At 45.8% G+C, this 19,587-nt stretch overlaps 1 protein-coding gene across 1 annotated transcript in view; it reads left to right on the forward strand.

Moving 5' to 3' along the window:
• Positions 1-18,096, forward strand: part of sobpa (sine oculis binding protein homolog a) — a gene marked incomplete at both ends in the record, with an annotated part of 64,572 nt that extends 46,476 nt beyond the window's left edge. Inside the window, 4 exon segments of the mRNA XM_080751033.1 lie at positions 2,829-2,930; positions 15,236-15,652; positions 15,654-17,217; positions 17,852-18,096. Coding sequence (XP_080607159.1) covers positions 2,829-2,930; positions 15,236-15,652; positions 15,654-17,217; positions 17,852-18,096 — 2,328 coding nt within the window.
• Between the last annotated feature and the right edge of the window lie 1,491 nt (positions 18,097-19,587).

Here is a 19,587-nt window from a genome sequence, read left to right on the forward strand (position 1 = left end):
TCTGTCTTTGTCTGTCTGTCTGTCTGTCTGCTTGTCTGTCTGTCTGTCTGTCTGTCTGCCTGTCTGTCTATCTTAGATCTCTTCATTGTGTGTGTGCATGTTTATAAGCTCGGTATCTTGTGTGCCTCGTGTCTTGTTCTCAGTCGCCAACAGCTCATTAGCGCTATATGTAAATGAATTGGCAGAGGGCCAGAGGGTCACAACACAAACTGGAGAAAGAATAATGACACAATGGCATGTCTTTTTGTGTGTGTGTGTGTGTGTGTGTGTGTGTGTGTGTGTGTGTGTGTGTGTGTGTGTGTGTGTGTGTGTGTGTGTGTGTGTGTGTGTGTGTGTGTGTGTGTGTGCGTGCGTGCGTGCGTGCGTGCGTGCGTGCGTGCGTGCGTGCGTGCGTGCGTGCGTGCGTGCGTGCGTGCGTGCGTGCGTGCGTGCGTGCGTGCGTGAGAGAGGCATTTTATTTGTGTGTGTATGTGTGTTCACACCCCTGCCAAGATGCATACTAAGTATAAAATGTGCGAGTGTGTCCTAGAATGTGTTTGTGTGAGTGTATTGTCTTTGTGCGCTTAGAGGATGGGGCTTTGTGTGTGTGTGTGCTTGCGTGCGTGTGTGCGTGCGTGCGTGTGTGTTTCAGATGCAGAGAGTACAATGTGACAAATCAATCAAATCAAGTGACTTCTCTAATCGTTCTGACAGCCCACAACTACACTAATATATTAGATCAAGATCAGTTGTTCTCAAACCTTTTCACGTCAAGGACACCTGAATTAATATGTTTTTGGCCGTACCGCCATCTGAAAAGAGTTTGATTTTTGAAATTTGTTTAAAAAATGTAATTGTAGAAGACAGGGGGTTAAACTGATTTCTATCATACATTTATCAATCTCACCCTTAGATAAGGTCCACTCTGCATATCGTCACTGTCGGGCAGAAACCTCGTATCTCCAAGTTTCAAATGTGTACGTTTTTCCGTAAAGTAAAGCCCTGCTTCATCATACAAAGCCGTCGCACAAAAGTAGTGAAAACAGCCGATCTACAAGCACACAACGCCTCGCGGTGCGAGGCGTTGTGTGCTTGTAGATCGGCTCTTTTCACTAGTTTAGTTCATTTTTAAAACGATAAATATAAAACGAAAGGTCTTGGACATACAAGGTTTCCACCCGACAACAACGATTTTCAGTATATGAACAAGAACTCCAGCACAGGAACAATGGTGACCTGCTCAGTGACCTTGGCGTTGGTTCCTTCTTCCAGCTTTTGTTCTCTTAGGAATTGTGACAAAGTAGCAGAGCTCCTCCTCAGCTGGATTGTGACACATTAAACAGTTTTCTGCTGTTCCCAGATTCATGCAACGGCGTGTCCGTTACGTCCCAAACAACATCAGTGAAAGCCTCTGCCCTTTTCTTTGATGATAGCCGTAGCACAGATCACTAGCTGATGAACGACACATTACCATGAGTGACGGATCACTGCGTAGACATTAGTCTGGAATCTCTGTGTGGAACCTGCATTTCCAAGGGGCGGATAAAACAAAATGCCTCTGGTGATAAGTCCCACACTAGTCTGATTAGTCCCTCACTACTTCGGAGCGAGTGAAATCCAATCACGACTGAGCGGTGCCAGACCAAATCTGCCGAGGGCAAATTGTGATCCGGTGTGCTGATTGTATTCTCTTCGTTTTTTTACTGTTGATGTGTTGTTTGTCCAGAACCTGGACTTTAGATGGATTTGCATCCCTTTTCGTTGCTGTCCGGGCAGAAACCTCCTATCTCCATGTTTCAAATCTTAGATTTTTTTTTACTATGACACAGAAGCCGTGAAGATACCGGTAGCAGATGCATGCCCACAGCTTGTAGATCGGCTATTTTCACGACTTTATCGCTTTTAAAATAATAATAAAAATGGAACGATTTTGGACTGAGAAGGTTTCCACGCGACAGCAACGTTTTGCATAATATGAAGGTTAAAACATGGTGTCAGTGATGTTGACCTTTAACCTTTTCTCTCTTGAATGACTCAGTGAACCAGACTGCTGTGAAAGCAAACATCTGGGCTTAATGTGACACTACCTGTAGGAGTTATTAAGTTGTTTAATGAAGGGGATGACAGCTTTGACTAATTTCCTCTTTAAAATGAAAAGTTGATTAATATTGTTTCTTCATCACATGTACCTTATAGCATGCCTAATCTAGGGGCAAACATTAAGTGAAAATAGCCGATCTACAAGCACACAACGTATCGTAACCTAACGGGTGGTGAGCCTGCAGATCAGCTATTTTCGCTGAAGAGATGTATGTGGAGGAAAGAAAATAGGGGGCCTGGTTTAGACCCCTGGGGGACTGTGGTCAACAAAGTGCATATATAATTTTAGTTTGGTAGATAATTCATGATTGAATATGTTTTTGTACGTTATTTAAATTGTATTACAACAGTATCAACATGCAGTTTACACAGATTCTACATGTATTTTATTTATCTATAAACAGTTATCAGGGGCTGCACTTTAAAACATGCCATAATAACGTGATTGATGTCATTTTTGTGCACGTGCACAAACGCACAGAACACGCATGAGCACAAAAAAAGCACACGCACATATACGAAGAGCTCTCTGCAAAAAAAAAAGGACGAAAATTGCAATCTGGCCCACACAACAAACACCCAATGCATGTCCATCATCCGTTGCACGTCGATCACTTTTCCTTTTGCTTCCCATCATCACTTGTCCTCTTTTTCCATTTTCTGAGTTTGTTGTTGTTTCTGTTCACCTGTTTTGATTTTTTGTCCATTTCGTAAAAAGAAGCCATTATCTCTTCCCCTCCCCCTCCCAGGCGAGAGACGAAGATGGCCTCGGTGTGAAATTACCCCACCAGCACATCAACTTTACACAGGACCCGCCCAGGGTTGTCTTCAAGACAAACAGCGATGTACTTGTAAGGACACTGACATAAGCATTCAACACCATAATACTCTAGAGCTTTTAAGTTTCTTGTTTTATGGGCTCTGTGCACAGAAGCCACACTGGAAAGAGATTGGCCCTCTTCCTCGCCTCCTTCAACAGGTCTTACCAATTATACTGATTAAAGCTCTGTTCCGTTTAGTGTAGCACAGTGGTTCTCGAACTGTTTTAGTTTCAAAGACTCCCATAACTCTGAGAGTGTACAAAGGGAACCAAATGGACCCGTACACACCCGTAAGCGGGTGGGCACCTGGACCATACTGAGACCGAGTGTTTCCAGTGAGCCGACATCTACAATATCTGCATCCTGACTCTGTTTGACCAGAATGGAACAGAGCCTTCATTAGTATCACTGGTAGGATCTGTGAAGGAAATAAGGAGGAGGCCCAATTTCCTTCCATTATGGCTGCTGAGCATAGAGCCTGTTTGTGAAACACATCTAACACTCTGCCCATGATTGATTTATGTGACACAAAGTATGCAGATCTAACACAAAGCATAGCATGTCAAACAGATATACTGTCCAACATTTTGTTGTTTTCAGTGTGTGATCCCTGTTTGTCGGTGTGGCTTCAGATCATTACATTTTGATTCATTGATTTGTTTATGTTTATTTGATTTGAGTAGTTAGGTTAGTTTTTTTGTTTTTCATCATGCCTTTTCTCATTTCTATTTTGCATCATATCCATGCGTCCACTTGGTTCTTTTTGGATTTATCTGATTCATCAGCCAATTTTCAACCAATCCAGCCTGGATTATCCAGGATTTAAATTATCATGATGTCTTTTTTATTTTGGGGTGCATTTCAGACTGCTACATGTTGGCCTATGTGTGTTTTGTTTGTTATAGTTCATTTATCATCAATTTGACAATGTGTGTGGCACATACGTGCATAGATACAGTACATGCGTGCCGTGAATTAATTCATTTTATGATTTTATTTCAAATCCATTTTGTAGACTATCCTTCAAAACAATAATGGAGCCAAATACTTCGCTGTCGAGTGGAAACCTTGTCCAAAAGTGTTACTTTTCAGGAAATGTAAATAAGAACCTTTGTTCGCATGCATTCTATATAGTCATTATTTACTCACAAGCTCTTGAAAAATGGAGAAGTTTAAATGCGTAGATACAAGGTTTCCGCCCGACATCAACAATATCTTAAATCTAACAAGGCCCAAAATCTAACAAGGCCCAAAAATACTTCAGCATGGATTACATAATCCTACATACTGTGTGAATAAGCGGCGCATAGTGGATTGCAGGCCAAATGTGTCCCAAGTGGGAAATAATGCACACTTAACCTTATTGATCCCCATGGATTACTAAATCATACACTCTAAAGCTTATTGGCCCCTGGGGATTACTTAGGTAAAATCACACATCTTAGCAGGCAACTACGGGGTTACCAAATGAGCTGTGGAGCCCCACAGTGTAGGACACAGGTAGCCTGGGAGCAATAACATTTTAGGTTTTCTGATCCAGTCTGGAGCAGATCGTAGCGTTACCAAACAACCACGTTACCAACCAACCAACATCCGGAAGCTAAATATGTATACCTACCGTAGGATGAGTGTGACGCGGAAGCGCTTGTTTTCGGACACCCGAACGGGCTGAAGTAGACTTGAGCCACGAGAGGCACCACGAGCGAGTCAGGCGAGTGAGTCGCTTCGGCCGACTTGGTTTGTTCGAGTTATGTCCCGATGTGGACAGAGCTGTAAATCTGTGGTGTAGCTCAAGTTGTTTAACCACTTAAACCCTGTGTAGTCTTAAAGAACTTGACTTGAGTTACAGCTGTACTTTCAACTCTCTTCCGTCTACCGGTACATCTAAATTGACTTTGCCAAAAGAATCTACAAGCTCACAGTGCATTTGTGAGCTTGTAGATCTGCTATTTTTGGCTAATGTTCCCAAGTAGTTAACTGAACATCTATGCTGTGGTGTCTGCATTTGTTGCGCTTCGGTGTGTATGGGTACGTGTAAGTGAATTAATTATTGAATGAATGACATTTTTATTTTGGCCCACCCCGTATGAGATTACATGACACATTACACAGTAACTAATTATTATGTCATAAGCAAATCCTTCCTGTCGGTATTACAGCCTGCCATATACAGTACACAATAAACCAGATATTAATGCAGTTCATGTACAGTACATGCATGAACAAATCACAACGATCCTTTTACATGTTACATAGCCCTCCTCCTCCTTGACCAGGCGGCAGGCCTTTTTTTTTACAAGAAATGAAGCATTATGAAAATAAATTGTTATATTGAAAAAGAAGTTTCTCTTGAGTCATCCAACCGCGCAAATTAAAGAGTCTGCCTGATGGAGTCGTAGAATGGGCAATACATTGGAAAATGCATTTTCATTTTCTAACTTCCTTGAGGTCATACATACAAAGACGTGTGTGCGTGCGTGCATGTGTGTGTCTGCGGTTATTTGTCTTGCAGAAAGGTGCAGAGCTCTTGTAAATCCTCTCCGTTGGGTGGAAACCTCACAGTATGTCCAAAACTGTTCCTTTTCAGGATTCAAATAAAAAAAAAACACAGCAAAAGTAGCAGATCTACAAGCTTGAAGCTCGTTTTCCAGCTTGTAGATCTGCTACTTTTGATACTTTTGTGTGACACTGTAGGCCACTGTAGGGCATTAATTCATGAAAATAATAAGAAATACACAGAAAATTAGAATATGGAGATAAGAGGTTTGTATGAAATCATACTGATAATAATAGTCATTTATGTTGGGAGCCGTCCTCAGAGCATGGTCTGTCCACACATTCAATGAATCATCTACAGCAGCCATGGTGTTCAGTCACTAAATGTGAAACATGCTGTTTAAGTGTGTACTGTGAGCCCCATGCCGTACAAGATGTGCTCGGATACACGATCTGCTCGGGGTCTTGTGCATGCAACTAACGTCACACGATATCGATTTGGACTTGTTTGATAATCAGCAGAACTTTTATCAATATGTCACGCTGTTCAGCTTATTATGTTAGACAAAAGCCAATCACAGTCTGCTACGTCATCGTCCAGACCCACAGCCAATCATATGGGGTATATTGTGTGACGTCAGTCGAAGGCGCATGACCCCGAGCAGATCGTGCAGCCCCAGCAGATCTAGTACCCACACCGTCTCCCCACACAAAGGTGGTTGCTTAGAGGTACCGTAGTTTCCAAATGCATAGTTGGTAACACTGTTGATTTTGACAGAATTTTTGGTTTAGTCGTGGTCTTTTGAATACATTCAAGGCAGGCCTTGATGGTGATTTTACACTTGGCTGCATGCTAAAATTTGTTTTCAGAGGGCAACACCCGAGCACAACCAAATATAAAATGACATGTTTCTTAGTTGGAGCTCTTCTCCACTAGTCCCTCTCTAACAGTTTAGTCTAGTTTTTATCGGTAGATGAGATTTTATATTTAGTCTAATTTTTTCTCATCATAGTTTAGTTTTTGTTTAGTTTTTGTCAGTGAAAAAACAACAAATATTTTTTGTCATAGTTTCTATTTTTAAAAATGTCTACGTGAAAGTGTCTTTGGGTTTTATAAATATTATTGAGCCAATGACAAAAAAAAGCTTTTGACCAAATCTTAACTACGTTGGATCCTTTGGTATTTTTTTATTTCCTGAAAAGTTCAGCGCCTTCCAGACAGAACGAGGTTGCCACGGGGGCTCCCGCTAGGATCAGCGGGGACCGCGCCGCGGTGATACAAAAACACACTCGCTCAGGCTCAGCAAGTAAACGCTGCGTGGTATTCACAAAGATGAACACAGTCCAGCTCTCGCCGCCCACGTACGCATGCACGGACGAGCACGCACGCGCTGATTTCACGGGAACGCGCCCGCTCGCCTCGCCGCCTCTAAACGTATCCGTGCGGCAATTAAAAAAAAAAAAAAATACCTGGTACTTATGATTTAAGCCCTTTGCACACAGGCGCGTTTATCCGTACGGATAAAACGGACAATTTCACTTTTTAGAAAACAATGATTCTCTACGACCTCATGCACACCGGATCCGAATTGGCCGTGCGACGAGTGGCTGCGGCCGTGCGTCTTTTTCTCGATCGAACCCAGTTCGATTTGTGCGTCTTGTCGCATGCGGTAAAAAACTCATCACTCCTTTTATGACTCCTTTTGGGATCCGCAGCGCCGATTCCGCACAGCATTGCACACCAAATCCAATGCGTTTTATTCATGCAGCAAACGAAAAAAACGCAACTGTCCTGTGTGCAAAGGGCTTTAAGATGATCTTTTCTCCCCCCAAGTTTAAGTGGGTATTGATATCTTGCATGGTCTATAGCTTTAAGCAAAAGTAATGATGGTAAACTAAAATAGTGACATTTCCAAGGACCGATTGTTTTGGTAACTATCAATATCCACCGGCAAGGTGAAGTACAGTAGTTGCAATTTTTCGGTTGTGATTTTCATCCAGTTTTTTGTCACAAGCTGTTAGCAGCCCCTGCGCGTGTTTTTGAAAAGGAACAGCATATACCAAAAAAACTAAGCATACAACATTGCAAGTCTGTCTGTCCCCTTAGTGAACTTTACACAGCTTAAAAAGCTCTCCTTGCTTTCTCAGTGGCTGGCGTCCCAGAATACTGCCTGTTTTGATCCCGGCTATAACATGGGGGATTAAAGACCAATTTTTATGTACTTTGACGTACAACGCTGATACTCGTCTGAAAATAACGGATTTACAGCAGTGGTTCTGGTTCTCAAACCTTTTAATGTCAAGGACCCCAAAAATTCATATGTATTTGGCCATGGACCCCCATCTGAAAAATATTTTGTGCCAGGGACCCTCAGAAGCAAAGTTTTGCGTTAAAAATGTTTGCTTTAAAAATATATACATTATATATTCAAAGATTAGCTCACATTTTCACAACTTTTTAAAAATAGAAGATCTACAAGCTGTTTTCGGTACGCGACTCCACACATTTAAACCAAATTAAAAGGCAGAAACGAGGGGGATTAGAATCAGTTGTCTGAAAAGGTGGGTTTTGAGGGAGGCTTTGATCAGGGCCAGGACAGCAGGGCCCTGTCACTCCAGGTCCATTTCTATCCCTGCAGTCTGCATACACTCGCCATGTCCCCAAAGAGCATCTCCTCTTTACAACCTGTTGGATCGTTAGCCATCCTCTATACCACTTTATCCTCTCCATTCCGAACAAGAACCATTAACCCCGGTAGCGGCCTCGTAATAAGCTCCCCTCAGCCCTCTCTCTCTATAAACACCACAGGGTGTCTTCTGGGCATTCTCTCCTCGCCAGCAAACTGTGACCTAGTTTCCCCCGCTGTGTTGTCGCGCCGTTACCTCGCTAACACGCGAGGTACTTATAGACAAAGTGGAACGGTGTCACCCGACTGAGTGATTGCTGGATTTCTTTTACTAGCGCTGTGTGGTGCGGGAAGTGAGGCGAGAGAGACAGATACATAAAGGACTATAAAGGGTGATTTATACCTAGTTGGGCACCAGTGTGTTGCGCACAGGACATTGCAGATCTGCCCCAGCAAGCACGGTCAGGACCTGGACCAATTAGTGACGTCTCGATTGGGGCCAGATCAAGTCAAACCATGACTAGTCAGATCTGGCCAGGGACGTGCTGGCCATTGGGAAAAGCGGGACAACTCCCGAACGGCCGGTTCATTCCCAGCTGGTCCAGGCCGGCCATTAGGAAAAAAACTAAAATAAAATGTTGGCCTTCATTCCATTTTGGGGGCTGGACGGCCAACAAACTAAATCGTCACTGTCGCAAAGCAAAGCCCTGTTCATCATACAAGGCCGTTGCACAAAACTAGAGAAAACAGCCGATCTAGAAGCACACAACGCCTCGCGTTGCGAGGCGTTGTGTGCTTGTAGATCTGCTGTTTTCACTAGTTTATTAAATTTTATAGATGATGAATACAAAACGAACGGTTTTGGACATACAAGGTTTCCACCCGACATGATATGCTATAAATATAAGGTGCTGGGAGTGAAAATTATAATGTAGGGGTGCCTCGGATTAAAAAAATATTCATGGGGTGCCCTGAGACAAAAAAGTTTGGCCTAGAATATCACCTGATTTCAACCAACAAAAATCCTGCCCACGAAAACGGACGTCCTGGATTATTCAGAGAGGGTCTGATCGAGGCCAGATAAATATCATAACTAGTCAGATATGCCCCAGAATATAACCTTATATGCTCATATTTCAACTAACATTACAAACAATAATCCTGTCAAACAAAAAAGTCCATATGACGTCCTGGTAATGACGTCAAGATCATCCCCATATGGGCTGTGATCTGGCCTGGTTCTGAACGTCACCGGAGTCACCGGAGGACGTTATCATAACATCATTTGGCTTGCAGGGACAAGCTTGTTGTGAGCTTGTAGATCTGCTGATTCGGGTGTGCGAAACACTGCTGCGCAACTAAGTATACCCGGGGTTGACCGGAGTCCCTCAGGGCTCTATGCCAGTGTATTTTTCAGTTTTCTGTTATTGTGTCACAGCTATTTTCTACGAAAGCTTTCCCCACAATACAGATGCTGGGGGTTAAGGGGTTAAAACCACTTGAACCTGGGGTGCGCCGATAGCCGAGTGGTTTAAGGCACGTACCACATAGGCTCTGATGCCTGGCGGCGAATCCCGGGTTCGATTCCCGAGCCCCGTCAGACCTTTGCTGCATGACACTCCCCTGACTCTCTCTCTCTCCCTGTTTCATGTCTCTCCTCACTGTGTAGCCTGCTATCCAAAAAAGGACAACAAAACCTGAACCCCAGCGGGGGAACATTTGCCAAAAATAGCAGATTTACAAGCTTTAGCTCGTTGGCTGTTTTTGGCGAATAGTATTTGGTGCAGACGACGGAAGAAAGCGGTCAAAGTGCAGTTGTAACTCAAGTTCGGGTTCTCAGACTGCGACCAGAGAGGGGTTTTTAAGTGGTTAATGTCACTGTGCGGAAGATGATTGCACTCGCATAGGAGGCTCCGTAATTGTTGTAAAAGGCAAACGGTTTTAAACCACACCGCTGGGCTGCCGGCTCGTTGGCCACGATGGAAATAAATGACCGTAATTACATTCAACTGCAAACATCTGTGTGCGGGGAGCGGGGAGACACAGACAAGAGAGAGAGAAAGGGACAGAGAGAGAGAGTGAGAGAGAGAGAGAGAGAGAGGGAGAGAGGGAGAGAAAAGCATAACTCCATTAGGGTAATGCACGGTGAAATTTTCACTCGCAGAAGCAGAAAGTCGTTAAGTGCCTTCCATCTGTCTTCCCAGAGACGAGGGAAAAGATTTCTGGACATTTATTATTAAACCCATTTAGAACCGTGGTACACATTTTGTGTATCATTATTTTATGCTTTAACTATTGAAAAATAGCAGATATACAAGCTCACAGCGCGGCACCGAGTGCCGCGCTGCGAGCTTGTAGATCTGCTATTTTTGAAAAATCGTGAAAATTAGAATTTTGACCCGATTCTATAAGTGTCTTTCGAATCCTTCTAAGATTTTTTGAAAAACCTATGTTTCTATGTCAGCAATCTGGCCGGCCATCGTCAAAGAAAAGGTCCTTTTCACTTAAATGGAGCTCAGTTAGTCTGTTCTTGAGACACTACTATGGCAGTGGTTCTCAAACCTTTTCATGTGAAGGACCCCCAAAATTATATTTATTTGGCCACGAACCCCCATCTCAAAATATTTAGTTCCAGGGACAACCCAGAAGCAAAATTTGATTTACAAACGTTTGCTTTATTTTTTAAAAATACATACAGGTATATTGAAAGATTTGCACACACTTTCAAGACTTAAAAAAAATAGCAGATCTACAAGCTCACAGCGCGGCTGTGAGCTTGTATATCTGCTATTTTTCAACAGTTAAAGCATTCAATAATTCTAGGCCTAAATGGGTTAAAATACCCTGGGCCCAACAACCATTACCAAGCTCCACACTCTTCAGAGCACGTTTTTTTGGGGGGGACTTTTACTTAGTCACAGCTCGGTGAATCGTCGAATCGTCGACTGCTCAAAGTTTGATCCAAGGATGATCCAAACTGAGTGACATGTGCGCGTCACCTGTGTGAACCCAGAGGCCGATCCCCCATCATGGCAGTTCGGGATTTCAACCAAACAAGTCTCTTGTCCTGATTATTCTGTTTATTTGTATGGTGGAGGTTCTGCAATGAGCTGCAGCTGTATTGTCATGTGGTGTATTCCAAACATTCGATGCTTTTTAGACGCGAATGATTCATTTTCTCTCCACAGGCATTTTGTCTAGATCAGTGGTTTTCAACCTTTTTCATGTAAATTTTCATTATTTTATTCACTTAATCCATTTATACATTGGATATTAAAAAATATAATTTTTTATAATTTAGATTTCTTTTTTAACATAAATCCTCTCTTCTGGGGGTCCCTGGCACAAAGCATTTTCAGATGGGGGTCCTCAGCCACCAATTACATATCAATTTGGGGGTCCTTGACTTGAAAGGGTTGAGAACCACTGGTCTAGATTGTCAAAATGCTCCCAAAGTGGAGGTCGATTCCACTTAGGAGACAGTGAAACCACTTTTTTTTAGAGATACTTTCATTCTTTGAGAGATACGGTGTCTGAGTGAAAGAGCACCATTACAGGGTCATTCAGGACACGCCTTTAACAGGATGAAATTCCCCATCTCAAAACCAGTGGTGATCAGTAAAGTACATGTCGTTGCTGTCGGGCAGAAACCTCTTATCTCCATGTTTTAACTTTTTGTGTTTTGTTAAAAGAACGTCCCACTTGATCATACTACATCACCAAACAAAAGCATGTTTTTGAATTTAAATCCTGAAAAGTAACAGTTTTGGACTTACTGACTTTCACTCCACTACATTTCAAAGACAAATATTTTTACTTTTGACTTCACTTCACATTTCTAGAAAGGGGAAAAAAAGTACATTATTATGAATGAACCACTTTCTGAAATCTTTACCGTTGAGCTGATTGTATTGAATCTTGACCATCAGGTCAAAATCGGTGTCAGATCCTGTGTCATGACCTTTGCCACGATCTAAATGTCTCAATAGAAGAGCAGGGAGAGTATTAACATACTCTACCATACAGACAACATTACATTTTATTCATAAAGCAATTAAGGTCGTTGCACACTGCTGGGTTTTTCGGGCCGAATATCGGAGTGGATTTCGGAGCGCGTAAATAAAAAAATCAACCTCATGTTATGTCAATCACGTTTGCACACTGCCGATTTTCGCAACTGTTGCCACTGGGTCCTTTGCTCTCTCTTTCTCCTTGGCCTGAAAAATGCTTTCGGATTTCCAAAACGCAACAAAAAAACGCAGTGCAGTGTGAAACCAGCTTTACCCTAGTACTTTAACTCAAGTACAAATTTGACAAGTAACATTTTACAAGGAGGAGTATCTCTGTCCAGCACTCCATGACCGCCCGCAAAACAGGCACACACAGGATACCACTAGAATATACTGTCTGTTGCCAAATAAACCCGCTAAAACCAATAAACCTGCATGCAGCAGGATGCTTAAAGACTTTATCCCCCCCCCCATTCCGGTTGTTGCATCCCTCAACTTATTAACATTCAGCAGGGGGGATTAAGGGTCCGCGTGATGGATGGATGTCGTTGAGCAGGCTGACAACTGATTAATGCCTTAATTATCTGCAGCGAGGACCTGACACTCCTCCAAAGTGCTGACAGAGTGAGCTGTGTGTGGCCCAGGACGAGTACGTTTCGTGGTGTTCGGGTCTCGCCCACCACACCGCTATCTGCTCCAGCAGGGTCACGTTCATTCCCTTACTCTCTTCTCCCTCGCCAAAGGAGGGGAAAAAGCTGCACTGTTTCTTTTTGTCTTGTCCCGAGGATGTGTTGGTGTTTGAGTCCGGTGAGACAGGGATGTACTAATAGCTGCTGCACCTTGCAGTGACTAAAAAGACAAACTTCCTTTAAAAGTGAAGGAACCTTTCGCTCTATTGTAGTACGTGGTCAAATCTTAGCTTTACCACTTAAATCCTACATCAGGGGTCTTCAACGTTTTCAGGCCAAGAACCCCTTAGTTGAGAGAGAGAGAGATGAAGCAGGGACCCCCACAACCTTTTCATAGATTCCATATAGTTTTGTTGTTTGACAGCACAATCGTCAGTGTATTTTGGTTTCATGTCAATTTGAGTTTTCAGATATTTAACCACTCAAACCGTCAATACTTAATAAACTTGAACTTTCACTCTGTACTTAGTCTGCTCTTTTCCCCCTCCAAAGCTCTTTGCCAAAAATAGCCGATCTACAAGCTTGTAGATCCGCTATTTTTGGCTAAAGTTCTCCGAATATGGACGCTAGAGTTCAAGTAGTTACCGGTAATATAAGGCCATGGCTATACGAAGCTGGATTTTTCATATATCCCGGTTTTTCAGATATCCACATAGAAAAATATCTAGGTACACACGAGAAAGATATCTAGGTCTAAAATAATCTGAGTCCCCAGACCTCCACTGGGGGACAAGCACACACACAGTAAAGTCTTAAGAGATATCCGGGTACCGTGTCTACACGGATCCAGTGAATCGGATATTTTTCAATGTCTTCACTTATTTATCCGGTTTAAAAAATATCCAGCTTCGCTGCCGAAATATCCAGCTTCATGTGGCTGCAAGCCCCAACAGCACAAAAAAATGTCTAGCTTCAGAAATATCCAGCTCTGTGTAGCCATGGCCTAAAAAAGAGGGAAAAAACACTTTTCTATCACACAAAGATTTGGAGGACCCCGTGTAGTAACTCTGAGGACCCCCTAAGGGTCCCAGACCCCCTGTTGAAGACCCCTGCCCTACATCATCACTGTTGGGTGGTGTCCAAAACCGTTCCTTTTTTAAATTATTAAAACATTTTACACTCTTATGTGATGAAAAAAACCAAATGTACGATCATGAAAAAAACTAAAATGTGAAACTTGGAGATACAAGGTTTCTGCCTGACACTAGCGTTGGGCAGAAACCTCCAGAAACGAATGTTCGTCCATTATGACAATGACGTGTCCAGAAAAGGGACGCTAGGGTTCATGTGGTTTAATGTGTTGTTAATTAAGCACTTAAGCCCTGCATGCTTCACCAAGTATTGACCCCAGTAAATGAAGTGCATAGGGTTTAAGTGGTTAAGGAAACATGTTTCTCTATTCCAGCGCTGCACTGCAGTGACTGTCAGATTGTCAATAAAATATGCTCCCTGCTCCAACATTAAAGGATCACTTCACCCATGTCCAACCTATATCTCCTCACTAACGCTCATTATAATGGTACCATTTTTGTCCGCTCGGTCTGTGTCTCTGAGGAGGGCTGTGGACAGCTCAGAAACCCTTCTACCAGTGACATCATCGATGGGGGAATCCAAGCTAATAGATTAAGTTATAAAAAAAAAGAAAAATCTTGCTTGAAATTACCAAACCCGGCTATCGATGATGTCACTGGTAGGCGGGATTCTGTCCACAGCCTTCCTCTGAGACACAGACCAAGTAGACATAAATGGTACCATTATGAATTTCAAAGACAAAGCTACCTCAAAGTCACCACATGAACCCTAGATTCCCTATTCTGGGGCTATTTTTTGCAAAGCTGCTTGGTTTGGGAGTATGTAAATAATTATAATAGCTCTAGAGGACGGACTACCCCGCCCCCAGCTATTCATTTCAATGAAAATGGCTCACCGGCGTTTAAAGCACTCAGATGAACGCTCTACTTCTGCATTTTTCTTGATTTGAGCACCAGATTTGGGTGCCCAAATACAGAAGTCTTGAGCACCGATTGGGCGCACTAGGGTTTTAAATGGTAGAAGCATGCGCAGTGGCATTTTCAATGTGGAAGTGTTGCAGTCCCAGATTTGACGGACGCTTCACTTTTCTACGGTGGTTCTGGGGGCTTGGTGTAAACGCCTTGGGTTTAAGGTTGTTAAGAGTGATGCTGTTACATTGCCCATTGAACTCATTTAACACATTTTCTGTTCTCTACAGCCTACACCTGTCTGTAAATTAAGAACGGACTTTTCTCCCCCCCTTTCTATGTGTAATAGTTTTGTTGTTGTGTTCATGTACACACGGTTTGGGGTCTGAGCTCCTGTTGGTGAAGGGATCTTTTTCAGTTCCTGATAAACGCATGATGCCCGGGGATTTCCTGCGTGCAACACTGGCACACTACTAAGTTTAAATCACACTTTAGATTGCATTAAAGGAATGATTTGTGTATTTGTTGCGCGCTGAGTTACCGACGCCTTCTCGTGTACCATGTGTTCTCCAGGTGTGTGACTGGTGCAAGCACATCCGGCACACCAAGGAGTACCTGGACTTTGGCGCCGGCGAGCGCAGGCTGCAGTTCTGCAGCGCCAAATGCCTGAACCAATACAAGATGGACATCTTCTACAAGGAGACGCAGGCGGCGCTGCCCCCCGGGGCGCTGTGCAACCCGGGACACGTGGTGGGTGGCGGCGGCCCCGGGGGGGAGGGGCAGGCCGAGGGGTGCGGCGGGGGCGGAGGAGGAGGGGTGCAGCTCCTCACCCCGGAGTCCTGGGGGACGCCGCTGACGGACCCCCGACGCAGAGCCCCCTCGCCGGGGGGTCCCGGCGCTGCCCCCTCCACCTCCTCCGCCGCCGCCTCGCCCTCGGACACGGTCTGCTCCCCCTCCTCCTCCTCCTCGGCCAAGATCCCCACGCCCCGCCCCCCCCCACGAGAGCCCCACCCCCCTGCCTCCCCCTCCCCCGCCCATGCCCCACCACACCCTGCACCACCCGCCCATGGGCGTTCCCTCCGGCAGCCCCCCCATGGTGATGACGCCCCGGGGGCCCATGCCCCTGCCGCTGTTCATGGAGCATCAGATGTTCCAGCACATGCGCCCGCCGTACCTCCGGCCCTCCGCCCACCACGCGGGCGGGCCCAACAGCCCCCTGTCCAACCCCATGATCCCCGGGATCGGTGCGCCGCCGCCGCCGCCGCCCCCGAGGAACCTCGGCCCCCCCTCCTCCAGCCCCATGCACAGGCCCATGATGTCTCCGCACGTCCACCCCTCGGCCAATCCCAACCCCGGACACCTGCCTCCGTACCCTGGGTTCCCCATGCCCGGCATGCCCCCGTTCGGCATGCCCCCCATGATGCCCAACGGACCCCACATGCCCATGCCTCCCATGATGAACTTCGGCATGCCGTCCCTCGCCCCGCTGGTGCCCCCTCCCACTCTCCTGGTCCCGTACCCGGTCATCGTGCCCCTGCCCATCCCCATCCCCATCCCTATCCCCATCCCCTTTCCCTTCAGCCCCAAGGCCTCCAGAGACCGGCCGGACAGCAGCAGCCCCATCTCTAGCGCCCCCTCTGAACCCTCCGCTTCGGGGCCACAGTCTCCCGGCTCCTCTGGAGGAGACGCCGCGGACCAGAAGGTGGGACCAACCGTCTCTCCCGGTTTCTCCGAGAGACGCGGCAGGACAGCGCTGGTGGACTCGACGGTGAAGGCGGAGGACGGTTCGGGGGGCGGCGCGTGTCTGTCCGGCGGTCCTCCCGGAGGACCGGTGGACGGTGTGATCGACCTCACCGTGGGCCAGCGCTGGTGCCAGGAGCAGCAGCAGGTCATCCACAGGATGTTCCCGGGGGTCCGGGTCAAGGAGGAGGCGGAGGCGGAACCGAGTCCTCCTCCTCTCCCCCTGCCCGGACCTCCTTGTATTCCGGCCGCCTTGGCCCGGCTATGGGGGGACAGCAAGGACGAGAGAGGGGCCTTTTCGCAGGGCCTCTGCTCCGAGGGGCCGGACGCCGGGGGGGCCGCGAACCCCAACACACTGGAGACGTCCCGCTCCTCGCCCGGGAGCAACGACAGCTCCTCCTGCAGCGTAGAACCTCCAGGAGGGCCACGGACAAACCTTCCCAGCCAGCCCTCCATAGCCAGCAGCACAGCACGGACCCAGCCTCATCCCCATCCCCATCCCCATCCCCTCACCCTGCCCCAGCACCCGCAATCCCTGCCAAAGCTCCAGCCCAGCAACGCCGCCCCGTGCAACGTCATAGTCAACGGCACGGGATGGCACACGCTCCTCGCACCCGCTGCTGCTGAGCATCCTCCTCCCGCGGACCGAAGAGGAGACGGAGGAGGAGCGGGCGGAGGCGGAGGCGGAGGGGAGGAGCTGCAGGCGTCTAACGGCGAGCTGGAGCGCGAGGCTCTTAAAGAGAACAGCTGCTCGGTGACAGAGTGGGACCCGGGGAAACGGGGCGGCGCGGTGGGTGATGAGGCGGCGGTCACAGGTGAGCGCTGCTGGTACTCCTAGTGTGTTTGTTTTTGAACGGTGGTAGCCGATTCCAATACGTGGCTTTGTGTGTATGTCCATGTGTGTATGCTATGCAAAATGCACTGGCCTTCAAATACTTATTATGTAACCGTATGTCCCTTTTCTGATTGGACAATATAATGATGAGACAAAGTCAAAATAGTAATGCCACGATGTAGAAATACTCTGTTACTAGTTAAAGTCCTGAATTCAGGACTGACGTTTTACTTATGAGAAAGTACAAAAGTATTCATCAAAATGCACTATTTGTACTTACAATTTGTTAATTGATTATTTTGTAATAATAAAAATTTAAGTAAGCACGTTTTTAAAATAAATCTAGTGGAGCAAAAAGTACAATATTTGCCTCTGAGATGTATGAGTATAAGTATTAAGTATGAAAGTCAAGCACGAACGGTTAACACCGCTCCTCAAAACACGTCGCTTCGCGATGCTTTTCGAGCTTGTAGATCTGCTACTTTTGATGCTTTTGTATTCTCAAGTAGGGACGTTCATTTACGAAGAAATACAAAAAGTTAAAATATGGAGATAAGAGGTTTCTGCCCGACAGCAATTGCACTCAGTTACTTTTCCCACCACTGCACCTGTAGGTGAGGGTAAGCCGGGCCCCGATGCGGGCGGCCTGGAGGAGGGGGTTGACCAGGGCTACGTGCTGCCCCTGCTGCCCGCCTCCGGCTGCGTGGTCATCCAGCCCGTGCCAAAGGCCGGCGGCGGCGGCGACAAGACGGCCATCCTGTCCTGCTCCATCAGCACTCCGCTGTCGACCGCCGGGAGCCCCGAGCTGGAGCCCCCGCTCAAGAGGAGGTGCCTGCGAATACGCAATCAGAACAAGTGAGGTGAGAGCTCCAGTGGCGTCAGTTCAGCAAATAAATAAAAACTGAGCAAATTAGCGCAAACATCCTGGTGGTTTAAATGTGCTCCGTTCTAGGGATGAGTTTGATTGGTTGTGCCAGTTTCCAAATGAAACGTCCGATTTCAAATCCGATTTTACAAGCTGAAATGATCAGCTTGCCTGTCATTTCAGGGTGCCAGGGTCACTGTGCTGACAACGTCCCCCTCGTCCCTTCCTTGTCTTCCCACATCCTTACTTTGTGCATCCCCTCACTCTGCATCACATGACGATTTACCTTCCAAATGGACATGACATTTTGATTTGGAAGAAAATGTGTCTTAGGTACGTACAGAGGGGAAAATATAGGGCTGATAATGTGCATGCCTTTTTCTTTTTTTTCCCCCCCTCATGCTATTTTGAGTTTGATGAATGTCATTATATTCTTAACTGAAGCCTGTATTTTACCTGGAAATGTCATTTATCATTTATGGAATATCGCACTGCCATTAATCCATATTATATATTGAGCATTCACTTTAACAAAATATACATATCGTCGTTGTCGGGTGAAAACCTTGTATGTCCATAACCGTTTGTTTTGCATTTATCATTTTAAAATGATTTAACTAGTGAAAACAGCCGATCTGCTGTTTTCACTACTTTTGTGCGACGGCCTTGTATGATGAAGCAGGGCTTTACTTTGCGATAGAACGTACACATTTGAATCGTGGATATACGAGGATTGACAGATTACCTCTGTGGACTGTGTAAAATGAGTCAGCCTCATATGCCAGACAATCATAGCCTGGAACCAGACAAATCCACCGGTGCAAAAACCTTTGCCCCTGGTGGGTTTGGGTCTGGCCCCGCTCAATTGTGAATCCATTTCCTCACCCCGAAGAGTTGGGTGGCCAAACAGGGCCCAGTATTGGTCTGGTCTAACCGGTTGTGTCCAGAACCATTTTTTTAACCCACCCCTTGAAAAAAAAAAGGAAAAAAAATAAATAAACTTCCATCTAGAACAGGGGTAGGCAACTTTGATGATGGCGAGGGCCACTATATTTCCACCTTCACTCCAGAGGGCCGCATTGCATATTGCTAAGTCCTACTTTGGCATTCTAGTATATCCTACAAAAGAAGCAAAAATAGCAGATCTACAAGCTCAAAACGCATCGCGCTGCGATGCGTTTTGAGCTTGTAGATCGGCTATTTTTTGCTTCTTTTGAATTAGAATCCTGCTAGTCTGGCTACGTGAGGCTAAAGACAATCAGGCAACCACTGCTGGCTATCAAATGTTTGCCTTAGGAATGCGCCAAAAACTAAATATCCATGAATTCAAGTGTCCATGGGGTGAATAATCGATAGAAAAAAGCCATTTTGAGGGTGAACTATCCCACATTTGAGATGGTTTGGTGCTTCAGGATTACACGCATGGTTTGTGTAAAGTAAGTAGGCCTTTTGTTCCAATGGCTACTTGGGCCTTGTGGCCCATAT

The sequence above is a fragment of the Nannobrachium achirus genome (assembly GCF_963921795.1).
Source record: "Nannobrachium achirus genome assembly, chromosome: 20".
In the NCBI taxonomy this organism is placed as follows: domain Eukaryota; kingdom Metazoa; phylum Chordata; class Actinopteri; order Myctophiformes; family Myctophidae; genus Nannobrachium; species Nannobrachium achirus.